The sequence below is a fragment of the Danio rerio genome, chromosome 10, assembly GCF_049306965.1.
Source record: "Danio rerio strain Tuebingen ecotype United States chromosome 10, GRCz12tu, whole genome shotgun sequence".
Taxonomy (NCBI): Eukaryota; Metazoa; Chordata; class Actinopteri; order Cypriniformes; family Danionidae; genus Danio; species Danio rerio.
Genome location: NC_133185.1, coordinates 38295088 through 38313084, shown reverse-complemented (window position 1 = coordinate 38313084; position 17997 = coordinate 38295088). Strand labels below are relative to the sequence as shown.

The 17997-nt window shown below is 35.3% G+C and overlaps 3 protein-coding genes across 5 annotated transcripts in view; 2 read left to right on the top strand and 1 right to left on the bottom strand.

The window, feature by feature from the left end:
* c2cd2 (C2 calcium dependent domain containing 2) overlaps positions 1–14476 on the top strand; it is a 41490-nt gene extending 27014 nt beyond the window's left edge. Inside the window, exons 13-15 of one of the 2 annotated variants that reach the window (XM_009305500.5) lie at positions 1943–2219; positions 5050–5086; positions 10002–14476. In XM_009305500.5, coding sequence (XP_009303775.1) covers positions 1943–2219; positions 5050–5086; positions 10002–10086 — 399 coding nt within the window. In that variant the 3' untranslated portion in view covers positions 10087–14476. The remainder of the gene's footprint in view (positions 1–1942; positions 2220–5049; positions 5087–10001) is intronic. The other variant, XM_009305499.5, reaches the window with a different exon arrangement.
* mdh2 (malate dehydrogenase 2, NAD (mitochondrial)) overlaps positions 1–17997 on the bottom strand; it is a 172983-nt gene that overhangs the window by 76324 nt on the left and 78662 nt on the right. The window lies entirely within an intron of this gene.
* prdm15 (PR domain containing 15) overlaps positions 14657–17997 on the top strand; it is a 35089-nt gene continuing 31748 nt past the window's right edge. For both annotated transcript variants that reach the window (XR_012386452.1, XM_009305497.5), the window contains exon 1: positions 14657–14721. The gene's annotated coding sequence lies outside the window, so the exon portion shown is untranslated. The remainder of the gene's footprint in view (positions 14722–17997) is intronic.

Genomic DNA, 17997 nt, shown 5'->3' with positions numbered 1-17997 from the left:
ATCAATGAGTAGGATTAAAAGGAAATCACAAGCAGTCCTGCATAGACATCAAGAAAGCTCCACGTATTCCCAAAGGAGACGCCATATCAACCAGAATGTTTTTAGGTTTTTTGTTTATCATAGGTTAGCTTTTTCAGTGCCAACTACTGGAACCATTGCAATCGTGGAAATCTACGTTTTGAAAGATATAGGTTGTGGTACAGACCAAAGATTAACAATGCCTTTAAAATATTTTTTATTATAGTTTTTTTTTCAGACATAGAAAAACAAAGTACAGAGGGACAAACCCATCATATGCTTTGAAAAAATCATTAATTTATTTATGCAATAAAGTTGGCTTACCCAAAATGCAAGCCTTTAAAACATTGGTTAAATTTGTTAACACACAAAAATCTACAAAAAATGCAAACTTGGAGTTAAAATAAAACTGTGATAAATAATTGTAGTCTTGCATCTTTTTTGCAAGATTGGCCTCAACTATTAGTTTCTATTTAACTCTTGTGTGCTGTTGGGGATGTTTTCCATCTACTCTGAGGGAATCTTGAAGCTTAATTTGGCCATAACTTGTGTTTAGTGTTTCAGCAACTAGATTGATTTTTGGTGACATCTTATTTTGACACATATTTGGGGAAAGTACTTTGGAATTTTTTAAAAACTCAACAAAACGCTCTGGGTAAATTGGCTATCCTTTCGTTATGTTAGTGGCTGTTTTTGCCCCATTGACTTCCATTATAATAAAATTTTTTGATTGCAAACCCATGACACCAAATAATCACGCATTCTTGATTGTTGGTGGTTTTCCCTCTTGGGCAGAGTTAAAACTTTACATTTTTACTGTTGATCATCATCATTTACAGTGCCAAAAGCTTAGTCTCTGACTATTATATTGAGTATAATGTGTGTCGGTGTGTGAGAGTGTAAGAGACCTTTGCACACATGATTTAGAAAATTTAAATTAAGCACCTCGGTTAAAGTACATAATTACATTCAGGATGTTTCTGGATGCTGCTTTTCGTTTTGTCCTAACATATATATATATATATATTAGGAGACCCGCTTGTATTGGGACCTGGGGTGAAGATGTGTGAATGGATTCAAAAAAGTATTATGATTGGAAGACAAATTATTATAAGGGGGTGGCGTTCAGTAGGTCCACCATCATTTCAAGAATGGGTTACAGAACTGGGGAAGGTGGCAGCATATGAAAAAATTACATAAAGGATACTAGATAAATTGGATGTTTATCAGAAAAGATGGGGAAATTACTTGGCATTTTTGGAAAAGGAATAAGGTCATTGTGGTGAGGCGCACACCAAAAATGTAATAATTTATTTATTTATTTTAGTTTATTTATTTTTATTCATTTATTTATTTATGTTTTATTGTATTGTTACTGTTCCTATAGAGTTTAATAATAAGTATTTGTGTTTACGGGTTCTATGATAGCAATACTCAATGACAGCACTGCTGTTATAGGGGAGGGGAGGGATAAGGAGATGTTAAAAGGAGGTAAAATGTGTAAACTAATTGTATTATGAAATTATTGAAGAAAAAGAAAAAAAAAATTGAATCATAAAAAAATAATAATAAGCACCTAGACTCTCAGAACACAGTGTATTCAAGCACCCGCACAATAATTTGCAGTTTTACTCCATAGAACTCCATATAAAAGCCAGAAACTTATTTGCACAATCTTGTCTTAAGAGTTAATGTTGCCAACTGACGATTAACAGTAAAAATTATTAATTTGATCTTTTTCCAACAGGAAAAACCAGCAACAATAAAAATGCATGACTATACTGTATGATTTTATGGTTTTGCAATCAAAAAAATGTCATTATAATGGAAGTCAATAGGGCAAAAACAGCCACCAACACTACAAAAGGGTAGTCAATTTGAACAATGCACAAGCTTTAAGAGCTTAATATTATCTCCTCTCCAGGCCCCTCTGTCCCAGGATGAAGAGATGTCACTAATGGCAGGGTATGCAGCGGCCATGGACGCTTCAATGTCCGGAGCAACCGAGGGCACCAACAGCGACCCCTTACCCCCCGAAAAAGTAGAAGAAAACAGCATTATCGAAGCCACAGAGTCCCTGGTGGGTGCAAATGGCACAGACCATGTGGAGGACTGGGAGAGCCAGACTGGAGAAGACCCGGATGCAGATAAAACATCTCTGTCCCTCTGTATCTCTGAAACGGGCTCTAAAAAAGGAAAAGGTGAGAAGGGGTAAAGGGGTAGCACTTTGAGCTTAATGCAGAAGAAGATTTTAGTATATGCTGAGCTGGGTTTCTGGATTTACTGTTAGCCCTGTTTACAACTTCAGTCTACATAAAGTGCTTTACTAGAGTCATAAATCTGATCACAGGGATACATGTGAGCAGAAAGGTCAGTGGCTTGCATTTACATCACTGTTTAAATGTTTGGAGGCTGTAGGAGTTTTTTTCTCTATATCTTACTCTACACAAGAAATTCACTTTTAGCAGAGTTTTTGTCTTTTTTTCTAGTCCAAATATCTAAAAATTCATAAAGAATTCTAAAATGTATTTTTAATTTTTTTTAATTTATGCAAAAAAGTGCCAAAATATTGCCTTACCCAAATTGCAAGCCTTTAAAACTTTGGTTAAGTTTGTTAACACACAAAAATCTACAAAAAAATACAAAATCACCAAGTGTTTCTTGAAATCAAAACAAAACTGATAGTAAAAAAAATGTAGTCTTGTATTTTTTGAGCAAAATTTACCTTAACTATCAGTTTCTATTTAACCCTGAGCCTTAATTTGTCCACAACTTGTTCTTTGTTTCAGCAAGTGGAATGATTTTTGGTCACTCAACTTATTTTTTAAAAAGTGCATTTCTTGTTTAGAGTTTTTTTCCCTTTTTTTGTCCAAATATCTAATGATTCTTAAAGAAGCAATTTCTAAACAGGTTTAGTTTTCAGAAATAAGTCAGAATTTGGTGAGGTTTTTTCTTTTTTTAAATTGGTGGTCCACTGCGATATCACATTTTAAACTTGTGTAATGTAGCTGTGTGAACATAAACAACATCTCTGAATGTAATGCGTTCAAAGTTTTATGCAAAGGGAGGCATTGGCTTTTACAAAGTTAGCTTAGCAAAGCTAAATGAAAATGAATTTTTGGGAATACAAGAAAAAACATCAGGGTTAATGATGTCATAAACCGTTCATGTTATGAGCATACACCCCGCGCAGCGAAGGGGCGTGACCAGATGCGCTGTAATGTTATAGTAGAGATGCTTACCGGTGACATAAAGCCGATCTGCGAATCACAGCACATTATGTTAGTTGACCAATCAGAGCCTCTTGAGGGTGGACATTTGGAGAACAAAGAAATATGTCAGTCGTTTTCATGTTACCCGAGTAGCTGTATATATTCAAAGTAACATAAACAAACAAAAAATTACCCTTTTTTTTTAATATGTTTTTTTACAAATGCACCCCATAAACACAACCAAGCCTTAAAATTACAATCTGGACCACCCTTTTAACAAGCAAAATTTAGGGGGTAAGTGTAAGTGAAAACCATCTTGTTTTCAGTTCAAATTAGTTTGATTATATTCATTTTGTTTTATTTAGACTTTAAAACAAACTTTTTTTTCTTGTCTAGGAAATGCTTGTTAATTTAGGAATTTTTAAATAATTAGACTAGAAACAAGGCAAAAAAAAAGTTTATTGCACACTAAATACAAAATTTTCGGCTGTAATTTTCACATGTGAAACAAACAAATTCAACCTCACGGTGTGTGAATCATATTGACACGCTGCCTCTGAAACTTTCATCCGTCATAAAAAAATTTTTTAACCGGATTTGATTTTTTTTCCGCTTTTCGCATCCAAAAAAGCGCTTTGAGAGGTGTTAGTGTGCAAAGAAAAGTATTTTTTACATCTGTATGCTCATCAATCCTGCATTTGTGTTGATCAAAAGGAATTTAAATATATTTTAAAATATAGATTATGTCTGCAAAGGCAAAGTCTCTGTAATATGCTAATGAAACATTTATTATCATTTATTAACCGTTGTCCCAGTTAGTATGTGCGTAGATATTGTCAAATAATTTTGATTTATTAGAAAGTTCCTTAAAATAACAACATTTATTTGAAATATGAAACATTACAAATACTTTTGCTGTCGCTTTTGATCAATCTAATATGTCCTTCCTGGAAAAAAAGGAAAACAAAATCTTTCAGACGCCAAACTATTTGAACAATAGTCCCTAGTAGTAGTAACAGTATTTGCCGTTGTTTTACCGAGCTCAACAGAAATGACTGTGATTGGCCGTGAAGGTCATCAGTTCACCAAACTCACCGATGTTTGCTGAGTGTAACCACAGATATAGGGACACTGAAGCGTTTTAAAGCCGTGAAGATCAGCTGATCTATTTATGAGCTGACATATGAGCGATCTGCTGATAAATGGACTGATCTTCACGGCTTTAAAAAACTCCAGTGTCCCTGTATCTGTGGTTACATTTGGTAATCAGTGGTGAGTTCAGTGAACTAAGGAAATTCATGGCCAATCAAAGTCATTCCTGTTGAGCATGTGAATACAATGGCAAATCAGCACTGTTTAAGAACGTGCTCAGCATCACTCAAATGTCAGCGCGAAATCAGCGTTTTTAAAATATCAGTACTGACTGGTACCAAATACCAGTATCGTAACAACGCTAGTTCATAGATAGTAAATAAAGTAAATTTTTGGAGTTTTGCACCACAAAGTTTAAGCTACAGTATATATTATTGTTAAATAGTTAATCTGACTTTTAAGCTGATAAGAAAAGTAGTAAGGTATTTTGTGACCTGAGATCCTTCATGTAAACAACATTAGACAGAAAACTGAAAAAGCTTCCTAAATTAAAGTTGCAACCTAAACTGAATGTTAGCGTGAAGTCGAGCTGCTAAGTTCTGTCTCACCTGTGTCTATGTGACATTCTGCCTGTCCTTTTTGCATTTAATGACATCCACTTTATTTATTTGTTCTCTGTACCTCTCCCTTATCACTTTGTGTTTTTTTTTTCTTTGCCATCTTAAAGTGGAAACCTGTGCTAACCAGAATTTATTGCTGGAAGAGTAAGTGACCTCTTGAGAAGTCTATAATAGGACAATCATGTAGACTTCCCTGTGAAATGGTTAACAAACCCATTAGTAAAAAAGCCAGTCCATGCTCCAGCATTTTCAACACACAGCTGGCAAGATAAAATGGAAGTTACTGGATTAATATCAGCTTTAAAACTTGACTTTTGGACGTGGATAAAGATTTGACTTTGCATTTGGCTTCTCAAATCTTTGGAGACGTTTTCTGCTTTTGTTTTTGTGCTCTTGAACCCTTTCATTGTTGGCCCACTGAGAGTTTTGGCTGATAACCTGCCCGAGCAGCATAAAAATCCAGAAGTTCAGCCATCCTGAACTTCTAAGCTGGTGTGGACTGGTTTAGACTGCTTTCATTTTAAAAGGAACAATCACTTTGCATACATTTGCATACAATATGGCCCTGCACACCTGGGGTTAAATGTGTTTTTAATGATCTGGTCACAAGTGGTTGGTTGAGAGGCTTTTTAAAATATTTTGCCGACAACATAAAAATGTATTTTCTTGTTTTGTTGCACTTAAAAAAGAACTATGTATTGCTTACATAGTGCTTACACTAATAATGATAATGATAAATTTAATCACTAATAATGATAATGATAAATTTGATTTGTAGTGCACCTTTCTTATACTCAAGGGGCTACAACAGAATAAAACCATAATAAAGCATTAATATAATCTAATTCTAAAATAAATCTAATTTGTTTTATCCTCTAGACAAAATCCACTATGACATGAAAACAGCATTTTCAAATTTATCCACTTCAAATAGATGTTTTTTGTTGCCTAAAAAGCTGTCACGATGTTGATAAGGCCGAAATGAAGCCACAAATAATCATTTTTAAATGAAAATGTATTAGTGTGGAGGTGGCCTTAGAATGGCCCTATATGTTATTCTTTGTTCTGTTCTTTGCAACAGAATCACACACAGCATTGCAGAGAGCCACTGTAGTCTCTTCACACATGGATCCCAGAAAATACACACGTAATGTGTCTTAGAATCATTTAATTTTTATCTGGTCCTTATCTGTAAAACCAAAAATGATGGTATATATATATATATATATATATATATATATATATATATATAGACAGTAGGGGGACTATGTATAGACAGTCACCAAGTATCGAACACGATGTTGGTAACGATCAAAGAAATGTATATATGCAAAGAAAACAAAACCAATTAGTTTATAAATAAAGTAATGCCTAATAAACTGAAATGACACAGGGAAAAAGTATTGAACACATGAAGAAAGGGAGGTGTAGAAAGGCAGTGAAAGCTCAGACAGCAGCTGAAATCTCTGTTTTATTCAGCAACCCTCTGCCCTTAGTCAGTGTAAATTAATATCAGATGCTTCAGTTCAACATTTACATTAACAGGATGATGAAGATGAAACCAGGGTGGACATTTCTGCAAGACAATGATCCAAAATACAGTCAAGAGAACTCTCGAATACTTTTGGAGAAGTAGAATTGCCCAGCCAGTCACCTGACTTGAATCTAATAAAAAATACTAAAAAAAGATAAGATTTGATAGACCAGAAGCATCATTTTTACTCTCTGTTGAAGTCTGTGGAAAAAACTTTAAGCAATGAGAAATGCATGTGACTTCATTCCCTATATGAGAGACGTATTTAAACTGCAGTTAACAAAAAATGCCTTTTATATGAAGTATTAAATACATTTTAGTAGTTTAGCACTTTCTCCTTGTGTCATGTCATTGTTATTACACGTAACACATTTTTTCATTGTTTTATTTTATTTTTATGTTTGTATGGTTTGGGTTTTTACCAAAATCTGGTTCAATTTCATGTCAACTGCACCTTAAGAAATTGCTTGACATTGCAGCCTTATCAGTGTAAAATGCAATCAAACAAGTTAAACTTGATTTTTATCTGAGACTAATGGAGAGTCAACACATTTTCACACAGTCTGTGTGATTGTTAATTTCAAAGTAAAACCTTTCACAAGTATGTTAATTGGGTACTGCGGTGATACTAGCCAGAACAAAGTAGAAATCTGAATGCTGGGGTGTAGTATGTTTTTTTCTGTCTATTTTTTTTTTTTATCCTAAAACAGACAGTTCATTTGAGGCTGAAATTGGAATCCTCGCTAGATTTTTAGCACCATCCACTTGTGTTCGGATTAACAAAAATGCATTTAAACCAGGCATAAATGTGGCCAATGTTAGTATTGTGCTTTGTGTTGTTTCTAATTTTCCTCTGATGCTGCCGTTATATTGCAGTGGCATCTTTCAAAGCTGAGAAAGGTGCACTGATGTGTTTGTGTCTCAATTCCACTGCCACATCCACTGTGTCTTCATGGAGGTCAAAGAAGCTTATTTAATAATATTTCATTTTAACAGTTAGTGTTACGTTTAAAGGTGCAGTACGTAGGATTGACACCTAATGGCTGAATTAGGTATTGCAGTCCAAACTGGAAAAAAAATTAAATAGATTGGCAGGTTGCCAGATTAATGACACCAACATGAATAAAACATGCCTGATGATCTTGCTCTGTAAGCTGATCAGCTAATGTTTACTTTGTAATATTTACATGTTTTGCTAATTAAAAACCTAAATACGTGGGTTTCTATTACTCTGAATCCACAGCTCATTTCAGAGTCTGCTACGATTTTTCTGAAACCCTTTTTTTGGCTTCGTTCACATATATTAAGTCAGCATTCAAAATTTTAATGAAATAGACTTTTATTCTGACAAGGCAACCTGGTGCTCCAAAATATAATTAGTTAAACTGACAGTGGGTGGTGTTTAGACATATGCAGGTAATAATAATAATTCAATTTGTCACGATAATGAACATGAACAATATCGATATCATGGCCACTATAATTATTCACAACATTTTGGAGCACTTTTTAGGAATATTCTGATAGTTGTTCATTACAGCACTTGCTTGAATAAGTAGGAGGCCATTTATTTTCAAACATTGACATTTTCCCATTAATCTGGCCTTAAGAGTTCTGTCACATTCTGTGACTATTTATAGACCTTTTGTTCAGCTCTGTACAGTAAGGGACCATGTTAACATCAGTTAATTTAACTAAAGTCATTGCAACGACGCTACAAAAGCATTTATTAATCTTTGGTTATATAGTGTAGTTCATAAATAATAATTCAATTCTATGGATATAATGTAACACTATAATATAGCTATTTCTCACTGCTATTTTAATGTATTAACTACTCATGTAGCTGATCACCAATCTTACGGTTCGGATAGCACTACGGTTTTAAAGTCACGAATCAGACCATTTTTCGGGTCAGCGAATAAGTAGAGGAGACAGATGTCATTTGCTTTTCATTTAAACAAAAATATTACTGCAAAAACCATTGGTTTAAACAAACAGAACTTAGAACCTGTAATTTTGATAAAATATAAAAATCAAGAAAGAACCTGCTGAGAAAAAGTAAAATATTCAATACTAAATCTGTTGCTGATAATGCTAAATTATAGAAATCTAACATCTTGTACAACTGATCATATTTATTTTCAGTTAATGATTCAACAATTTACATATAACTTCATGTTTCATTATAGGTGGATCATTTTTAAAAACCTATTCAGTGACATAATGATGGTTGAAACAGTGAAACATTGATGGTTGTTTGTCGCCACCCATTGGTTACACAATGTAATTGCTACAAAATTCACCAGTGTCAAGTTCCATTAAACAGTGATTTTAATCATTACCATAAACATCAGTGTTTATATCTAAACTATTCTCCAAGTACTTCTGTGTTATTTAATTGTAACTAAATGAAATGTGTTAAAACTGAATCTCTCTTAATCTAAAAGCAGGATTAATAAACAACAAATCATTAATAGCATTTGTCATTCATGTTGCGCTGGTTTAAGTTGAGATCACAGTCTCTTAATAATTAATTGTGCGGCTGTACAATGAATGCATTAATGCAGGCTAAACAAACAGTGACAGAAAACACCTTTAATTAAGGTCCCACCTCAACGTTTTTCGTCATCATTATATTTTACGAGGAAGCTAAAATTCTTTCATACGCGGGATTTGAATGACGCGGGAGGCGATCTCTCTGCAATTGTTATAAATGTTGGATTAACATACAAGTTCAAAAAAGTGATTAATCCGCGGGTCACGTGCGTTCCGATCTGTGGGTTGTGATCCGTTACACCCCTAGTATTAACTAACGTTTAGTAATGAGACTTTACTATTATTATTTACTTTATTAATAATAAAGTACTATTATTTATTAGTACTTTATCATCTTTTACAATTTAATTTGTTTAAAGCATTTATTTACTCTGAACATGTGAACATAATAAAAAATACACCAATTTTTGGGGGTTATTATTCCTCAATATCGTGATAGTACCACGTATCGTATACTGTGATAAAAGCTTCCGCAATTAATCGCAACACAAAAAATTGATAACAAAGACATAGAATGTACCTTTTTAAAGGAGATTAACCATCTTAACCATAATTTTTTTCATATTTCCTCACTTTAATAACCGCAAACATCTTGTTTTTATGCTTTAGACAGGTCAAAAAACTTACATTTACTAATACTTTTCAATGGTCATGTCATTGGCCTATAAACATTTCCTGCTTGTTGTCAAACAATTTCATAACTGTAATGAGGAAATTTAATCATAACCTAATGTTGAAACAGCTATCATAACATTATTTATCAATATGTGGACCCTTTTGGATTCTCGAAAGCTATAGAAATTAAGTGTAAAACAGGAAATGGGTTAGGACCACTGTTATTATTTACATCCCTCAAAATGGTCTATAGCACCTTTAATCTGGGTTTGACCTCCAGGTTGGCACAGTGGAGTACATTTAATAGAGCTTTTGCTGATTATTTTTATCTCTCTTTGGCGCCCCCTGTAGGCAGCTTCCTTCACAAGAGTGCCAAGCTATTCTTCAGACGGAGGCATCAGCGAAAGGAGCCGGGCATGAGCCAGTCCCACAATGACCTCCAGTACCTGGAGCATCCCGAGGCGGCTGTGATGGGTGACAGGGAAAAGAGGACCGCCACCTTCAGGCGCATCATCAACCGCAAACTTCTCCCCAAGAGCAAGAGCAAAACCAACGGCATGCTGAAAGAACCGCCAACGTGAACTTCACATTACACAAGCCCGTCATCCAGACTAATAGCTTTCGAGCCTCTTCATATTTCTAACACGCTCCTACATTTTATGCAAGTCATCAGTACGTATTCGTCTTTTTGGGGTGTCCTTTGCCAAAACCTCCTCTGCGTAGCAACAATCACCGTCTTCCTCTCTCATCCACATTTCCAGAAACCCTTTAGTCAACCTGTGCATCTGTCCATCCCTACGATGGGATGTCATTGGCTAAACAGTCATACGTTTTGAACTTAATATGTGTGATTATATGCAAGAAAGTTTACAGAACAGCCTCCTAATAAGCACTGGCTCTCGTTCGTCGCTCTAAAAGGACTCTTATGCAAACAGCGATCGTCATGTACAAGATATATTTTGTGTTTGTGGCCTTCTAACCAAAGCAGGATTCGATCGTTCCATCTACCTAAGCTTTAACCCTCTGGAAAACCCCTCTGGTGGATCAGACAAGGGAATTCCATCGGTTTGATTTGCACTTCTTTTATATGCTCCGAACTCATTTTGCAGTGGTGGCGCAGTGCATTTTGCGGGATTTTGGATGCGAACGTGCTCTGTTATAACATGTGAAAGACCTCTCTGCCTTGATGTGAATTGAATATGTGAGTTTTCATACTGTGTGAGAGACAAATCTGGGAGAATAGTGACTTTTATTTGCCGAAATTTATTTTAAGAACATTCTCTAACATACAGTGGGGAAAATAAGTATCAAACATGTCACATTTTTCCTGAAAATAATATTTCTAAAGGATCTGTTGATGTGGAATTGAAGCAGATTTTGGTAAAAACCTAAACAATGTCCACCCTGGTTTCATCTTCATGATCCTGCTAATGTAGATGTTGGACTGAAGCCGCTGATATTGATTTACAAGGATGATGGGCAGTGGGTTGCTGAAGAACTACTGAGGGCGTACTCACACTATGTGTAGTTGCCTTGAACAGGGCCAAAGCACGCTTGTCCCCCCTTCCATCTCCACCGGCGGCTCGCATTCACATTACATTTGGGCCTGGGCACGCTTACATCATCGATGATGCGCTGTTCAGTAAGCGCTTCCCATCAGCACAGTGGAGATTTCTTAAGTTATGTCAGTTTGGTCGATTGATATGCAGTGACACGGTGAAATATGTCGCCGAACAGATCAGCCACTGTTGACGCTCATAAACAATCATAAAGTCCTCGTGCTGCAGGAATTAGGAGGTATGCTGAAGGTGCAGCGGTCGTGCAGTGAGGAGTTTGCGTCTTTAATAAACTATGACAGTTTGCGTTCATTAAACAGTAAGAATGATTAATAAATCCACATCAGACAGTCCCTCAAAAGTCACGTCTTGCTTTCAGTTTCGGGATCAAGCACATTTTGCACTCGCACACAAGCGTACCACGCCAAAACCCAAGTGAACCGTGCTCCGGCACACCTCTTCCAACCGGGACAGGGCCGGCCAAGTGAACCATGCCTGAGCTCGTTTCAGAGCACTCGCACTTCTCAAATGATCCGGGAAACGGGCATAGTGTGAGTAGGCCCTGAGAGATTTCAGCTGCTGTCTGGGCGTTCACTGCCTTTCCACACCTTCCTTTCCTCATGTGTTCAATGTGTTTTTCTCCGAGTCATTTCATGTTTTTACACATAACTTAATTTGTAAACAAATTAGTTTGTTTCATTTGCAAATATCTTATTTGGTTGTTACAAATCATAGATATCGCCTACAATATCGATGTCGCCTTCGCTGTTGTTGTCTATTGGAAGGAATGCGTCAATACAGCTGCCATTTTAGTACAGGGTAGAGCTCATTTGAAATTAATGTGGGACCATGTGGGAAGGTGTAGTGAAGGACTGACCACCCAGAACCAGAGATTTTGACAAATATCTATGATCAAGATTTTTGCCAGTGGTCAAAAATAATAAGTCATCGATCATCAATATCCCTGCGTCTCAATTTGCTCATCATTTCTGATCTAAATGCTGTATAACATTTGTAATATTCAATACTTTAGGGTTGACAGTTTGCACATTGAGGTGCAGGCACTGTTATCTTATCAGGCATCCTTATAAGTTGCTTCAAAAACTAGAGCTTCTTCACTTTACCAACAATAATGCAAATTTATGACACCGCAACATCTTGTTGTCATATTTCATTTACATTATTTGCTGATTTAATTTAACAAAACTAGCATAAGCCTGGTATTTAGTGCAAGTTGGTGCTACTTTGCCTTATGGTGAATCCATTAACTGTATTATCATCAGTAATGTTACTTGTTTAGCACAAAAGTTCGTAACATACAAAAACAAAATTGTTAAAAAACAAAATATTCTGCCTTTATGCTTTGTTTTCATTGTTTGCTCGTTGCTACACCCGTACACAGCACAGAAGTCCAACATCTTCAGATTGGCTTTAGTCTTGACTAAGTGCGGTTGAATGACATTTGTCCTGGAAGCACTGTACAAATATGGCCGTGGTATTGACACATACTCCGTATGTGATATCTTCAACAGCACCTTTAGAAACATGTTTTCTGAGCAAAATGACATGTTTAATACTTATTTTCCCTGCTGTATAACGTTAATATAAATGTTTAAGAATGTTCTAGTCTGGCACTGATATGTTTGCTTTAAAAAAGGTGTGGTTCAGCGTTTACCCTTTAATTACATAATACACACAAAAAAAAGATGGGGAAAACATTGATTATATATATTTTTTATTTAATATTTAGATTTTAAGCATACATCATTATCTAACTATATAAAGAGAATGTGTTTTTCTCTCTTAGTTTTCCCACGGTGCCACACGTTTAAAAAAAAAAAAAAGTGAGTTGCACCTAAGCTTTTAACACTAAGCAAGGGCATTCCCCCTCCCCCTAATTGAGAAATGTTAGAATACATGCGTGTTTGGTATTGTTTGTTTAGGAGTTATTATTTTAAGCGTGCTGTTTTTCTTTCCCATATACTCTTAAGCCACATGAAATGTTGGCAGTGAATGCCAACCCGTTTGTGTTTTGGACCTCAACTGTTTGAGCCTGTGTGAAGAACTGCAGTGGATTTGCGCTTTGGGAGATTCAATAACAGGCTCCGCTTGACATTTACTTGAACTCGAGCTGCATATGTAGAAGAAACCTGAATGCCTGTCCATTCTGAATGTTGCCAGAAAGAAACCTCAGCAGTCTGGCTTGTCAAATTTGTATTTGGGGAGGACTACTGTTTTGTTTTTAGTGTAGGTTGTGTTGTACATCTTGCCTGTTAACACATCATCAAGTTGTATTTCCAGTGAAATGAAAGGAGGCACGTGAAGATTTTGTATTTTATTTTTGTCCTGCTTAAGTGGCCGTCCCAGCCATTTAAATGAAATCACACACATCAGTCCTCATATCATCATTGTAACCATATGCATTGCAGAACTCCTTGTTAACCTGATTCATCTGTGCTTTCTATTGGATGTATTGAACGCCCTTAGGAATTGCCGTTGTTGCGAATGATTATTGTATCCATGAAAGCTCACCGTAACATATATACCTGCAATATTAAGATCACACATATCCAGTAAGAACTAAGAGCTGTTCAGTTTTTGTAGTCTTAAAAAGCGATGGGGATGTTAAGAATAGTGGTTTACAATTAAATTAGAAAAAAAAATAATGTCTGTTTATTTATAGCACAAATTATACGTAGACACATTGCTGTGCTTGCTAATGGTTCATTTGTTGCTATGTAAAGGCTACAGCTACCACACAGATGCTAGCTTTTCTGCAGTTTTTAATGAACAATTAGCTTTTAAAATTTGAGATTGTGTTTAAAAAGTCAAATAACATTACATTTTGAGACCATTTCAATGTGGTCATGTCATTGGCCCATTAACATTTCCTGCTTGTTATCAAACTATTTAATTTCAACTGTAACAAGAGGCAATTCAATGATAACTTAATGTTAAAACAGCTATCATAACATTGTTTATCAATATGTGGCCCTTTTTGGATTCTTGGAAGCTAAGATACTAAAAATGTAAAACAGGAAATACGTTGGGACCATTGTTTTTGTTTACATCCCTCAAAAGGAATACTCTGAGGGAACCTGTAAGTTAGCATCATGTTTAGCCTACAAATTGACGTCATGACTGAACAGCTCTATTAAAATAACGTGACAAAGACCTTTAATGTCAGAAGAATATCAATCTATGCTATGCAGGAATTCTGTTTGTTAGCATACCTTTACTGGTTTGAGCAATAAACCCTGAACGAACACCTTTTTGTCTTATTCGACTTTTTAATGTGTGTGTGTTGCTTTTGTATTTGTGTTAAAGTCAAAAACTAATAGTCAGTTGGAAGTAATATTCGAGAAAAATCGCTTAGAGCGTGTGTAGAGAAAGAGAGAAAACTACACCTCCCATAATGCCCTATCACGGGTCTTATTTCCGGTCCTGCGCGGTTTCTGGAGCGGATTGGAACCCGGAGTCAGGATTCACTAAATGTGTAGACGTTTGGAAAACAGGTAATGACTTTACGCTGAACTTGTGAAGCATTTATATTCAAACGCATCGCGCGAAATGTGCTCGTGCTCTTCATTAAAAGCTGCAGGAGCCGCTAAAAGTGTGAGTTTCTCGCGCTTTTCGCTTTCAAACGCTCTGGCTCCAGATGAGCTTCAGCGTCTCCATTCCATCCGCCATGCCGATTGTTCTTTGTTACATTTGCATTGCTGAAAGAGAGCGAGCGCAGCCTGAGATCGGAGTTAAAACCCGGCTACAGTTTGAAATCTTCCCAAATCACGGATTCTGTCCGCATTGTGCTGTTTCCCCCGACTGCTTTCCGGCGTTTCATCCGCGGACAGCTCCCCGTTCTGCGTTGTTAAAGAGCGTCATGTGTTGTGATTGTTGTGCTGAGGAGCGTCAACAAAATCTGTTGCATTGTCTGAATGAGCACAAAGTTGCATTTATAGGTTTTTTTCACTGTGTGTGCATTTATCATTCACTAGATATTATCAAAACGAAAGCAATATTATTTAGTATACAAATGTTTCCACACGTTTTAGACCGTTTTACTTCAGAGTTTACAACTATTTTTTAAAATATATCATAGAAACTGTTTGTATTATAAATAGCTGAATACACCTTAACGTTTTGCACATCCACATCACATGTTTGGAAATTGAATATGTTAGTATATCCTCAAATTTGTCTTATGTTTATAAAAAAAAAGTACTTTAACAATTGAGCAATTCCAGTGTTATGGATGTGATATTTGAAGTAAAAACTCAAAACAAATCCACAGAGAGAGTATATGTTTACATATTGAAGCATCTGATTATATTTTTTAAAACAACTAGCCACAGAGTTGTGGGATCAGAAAAATATCAACCTGTAAACATTTTTTACACTTTAAATGAGGAAAATAAACATGTGTTATGGAGGTGACCTAAAAAAGCATGCAAGTTTACAGTATACAACATACTTTGTAGAAATTCTGTAAAATAAACTGCACAAATCAAAATAAACGATGATAATCAAAAGGAGAAGCGTTGGCTCACTATAGAACAAAGATGATTGATATATTTTTATTTAACATTTTTGTATTTATGAGCAAAAAGCTTGGTTATGGATGTTACAGATGTGAAATTGCCAATTGTCTGACTTTGGTCAATCAAATATAATTGTTTGAGAACATTGACAGAGACATGTTTTAAAAGTTTTACAGTCTTTTAAAGTACAAACCTACAAAAAAAAAAAACTTAGGTTCGCTATTTTGGTAAAAATGTAATTGTTTTCATGGCAAGGTTAAGCTTTGCATGACATTGCTCAATTTGCAGATGATCGCATCATGGTAAAGTTTTATATTTGCACATTCAGGCTTTCACCCTCTTAATATAATTTTAAAAAAGTGTTCTTTGCAAATTATAAATTGGGATATTATATTGGCAAGCAAGGACTAGCAAAGTACAACATTGTTCACGGTCAATTAAATAGTGCTAATGTTGTTTTTAAGTTATACTTGCATGCGATTTCAGACTGAATATTTATAGTAGGGTGTCACAAATGGCCACTGTTCAAAAATGAATGAATGTGAGAATATAAAACCAACTTTACCACAATGATGATCACCAGGTTTCTTTTTTTTATTGTTATTGGTTAATAAATCAGTATATTTTGCAAAAACAAATAGCGTAACATGAATACAGAGTATTTTTTGTTGTGTTTCGCTTTGAATTCATTCATGTGTTTTTTATTTTTTATTTTAATCTTTTATTGGTGTTTAACAAGACAATACATCATAATATACAATACAACATAGGGAAAATTACAGATTGTTTTATTTTTCTTATTTTCCCCACTATCCCCTCAAAATAAAATACATAAATGTATGAATTATAAACAAACATATCCTCTGAAAGAAAATAATAAATTATTTAAAATTAAAATAACTTTTAAAAAATGAGCAAATTTAACTAATGTGTTTAAAAATTAAGTGTAAAGGGTATACAACCATAATTTTAAAAAAAAATTGTAAAATGCAATATTCATTCATTTTCCTTCGGCTTAGTCCCTTTATTCATCAGGGGTCGCCAAAGTGGAATGAACCACCAACTTATCCAGCATATGTTTTACACAGCGTATGCCCTTCCAGCTGCATCCCAGTACTGGGTTGCAGTTAGACGCATTAACAGTTGTACCATTGATAGTTATACAAACACACTAGTCACAGATATACTATACAAACTATTCACACACACACTCATACGGGGAAACCGGAGGAAACCCACACTAACTTGGTTAGAACATGCAAACTCCCCACAGAAATGCCAATTGACCCAGTCGGGACTCGAACCAGTGACCTTCTTGCTGTGAGACGACAGTGGTAACCACTGAGCCACCGTGTCGCCTGATAAATAAAATTTTTGTATATTTATTCTCTCATATCTTTTGGGACAAAGCGATAAGTCTTGATCCATCCAGCTTTGATTTCAAAAGACTGAAATGCACATTTTTTTTTAACTCTGTCATGAAAGCCTCAAGTATTAGTAATTTACCTGTTTATTGTAGACTGTTTCAAATCTGTTTCATTTGGAAACTCTATAACCTTTTCTCTTTTATTTTCCCCCTGTTCAAACTTTTTGCAGTGTGATGCAGCCATCGAATCAAAATTTGCTCACAGTTTACAAAATACATTCAAGTTTGTCAGCAAAAACCTTGTCGATGGGCTCTATGCACAGCTAGTGTTCTTCAGCCAATGATAAAATTATGGTGAAAGCTTAATGTTTTCAATATCATAAGGTTCTTATTACAGCATCAATGTTGTAATGTAATTAAAATACATTCAGTTTAATAGACTTAAGCATTCGTTTAGTTGTTCAAGCATAAAACGAGATGAAAGATCATCAGGAGCAGCAGGCAAAGGGGCAAATCTGTCATATTTTAAAGACATGGTGGGAGAAATGGAATTTAATGCAGTGCTTCTTGTCTGTTCTGATGCCCACTTTATATTGTATATCTATCAGGCAGTAAAGATTGCTGATTTTTAAAGAAATCATATCTTAAACATGGCGATTTTGAAATTGAAAGACAGTTCACAGGAAGCGCTGAGGCTGGCTGGCTGAAATTAAAAGTCTGTGTGTATATAGCCCATTAAATAAAAGGTAAAGAGAATGAACACATCACAGACTCTTTTTACTTGACCTACTAATCTGCTTTTAATTGCTAAATATAATAATTATTACATACTCTTTTGTACGTCGCAAAAGGACAACATGCAACAAATCACTTCAATGGTTTAACTG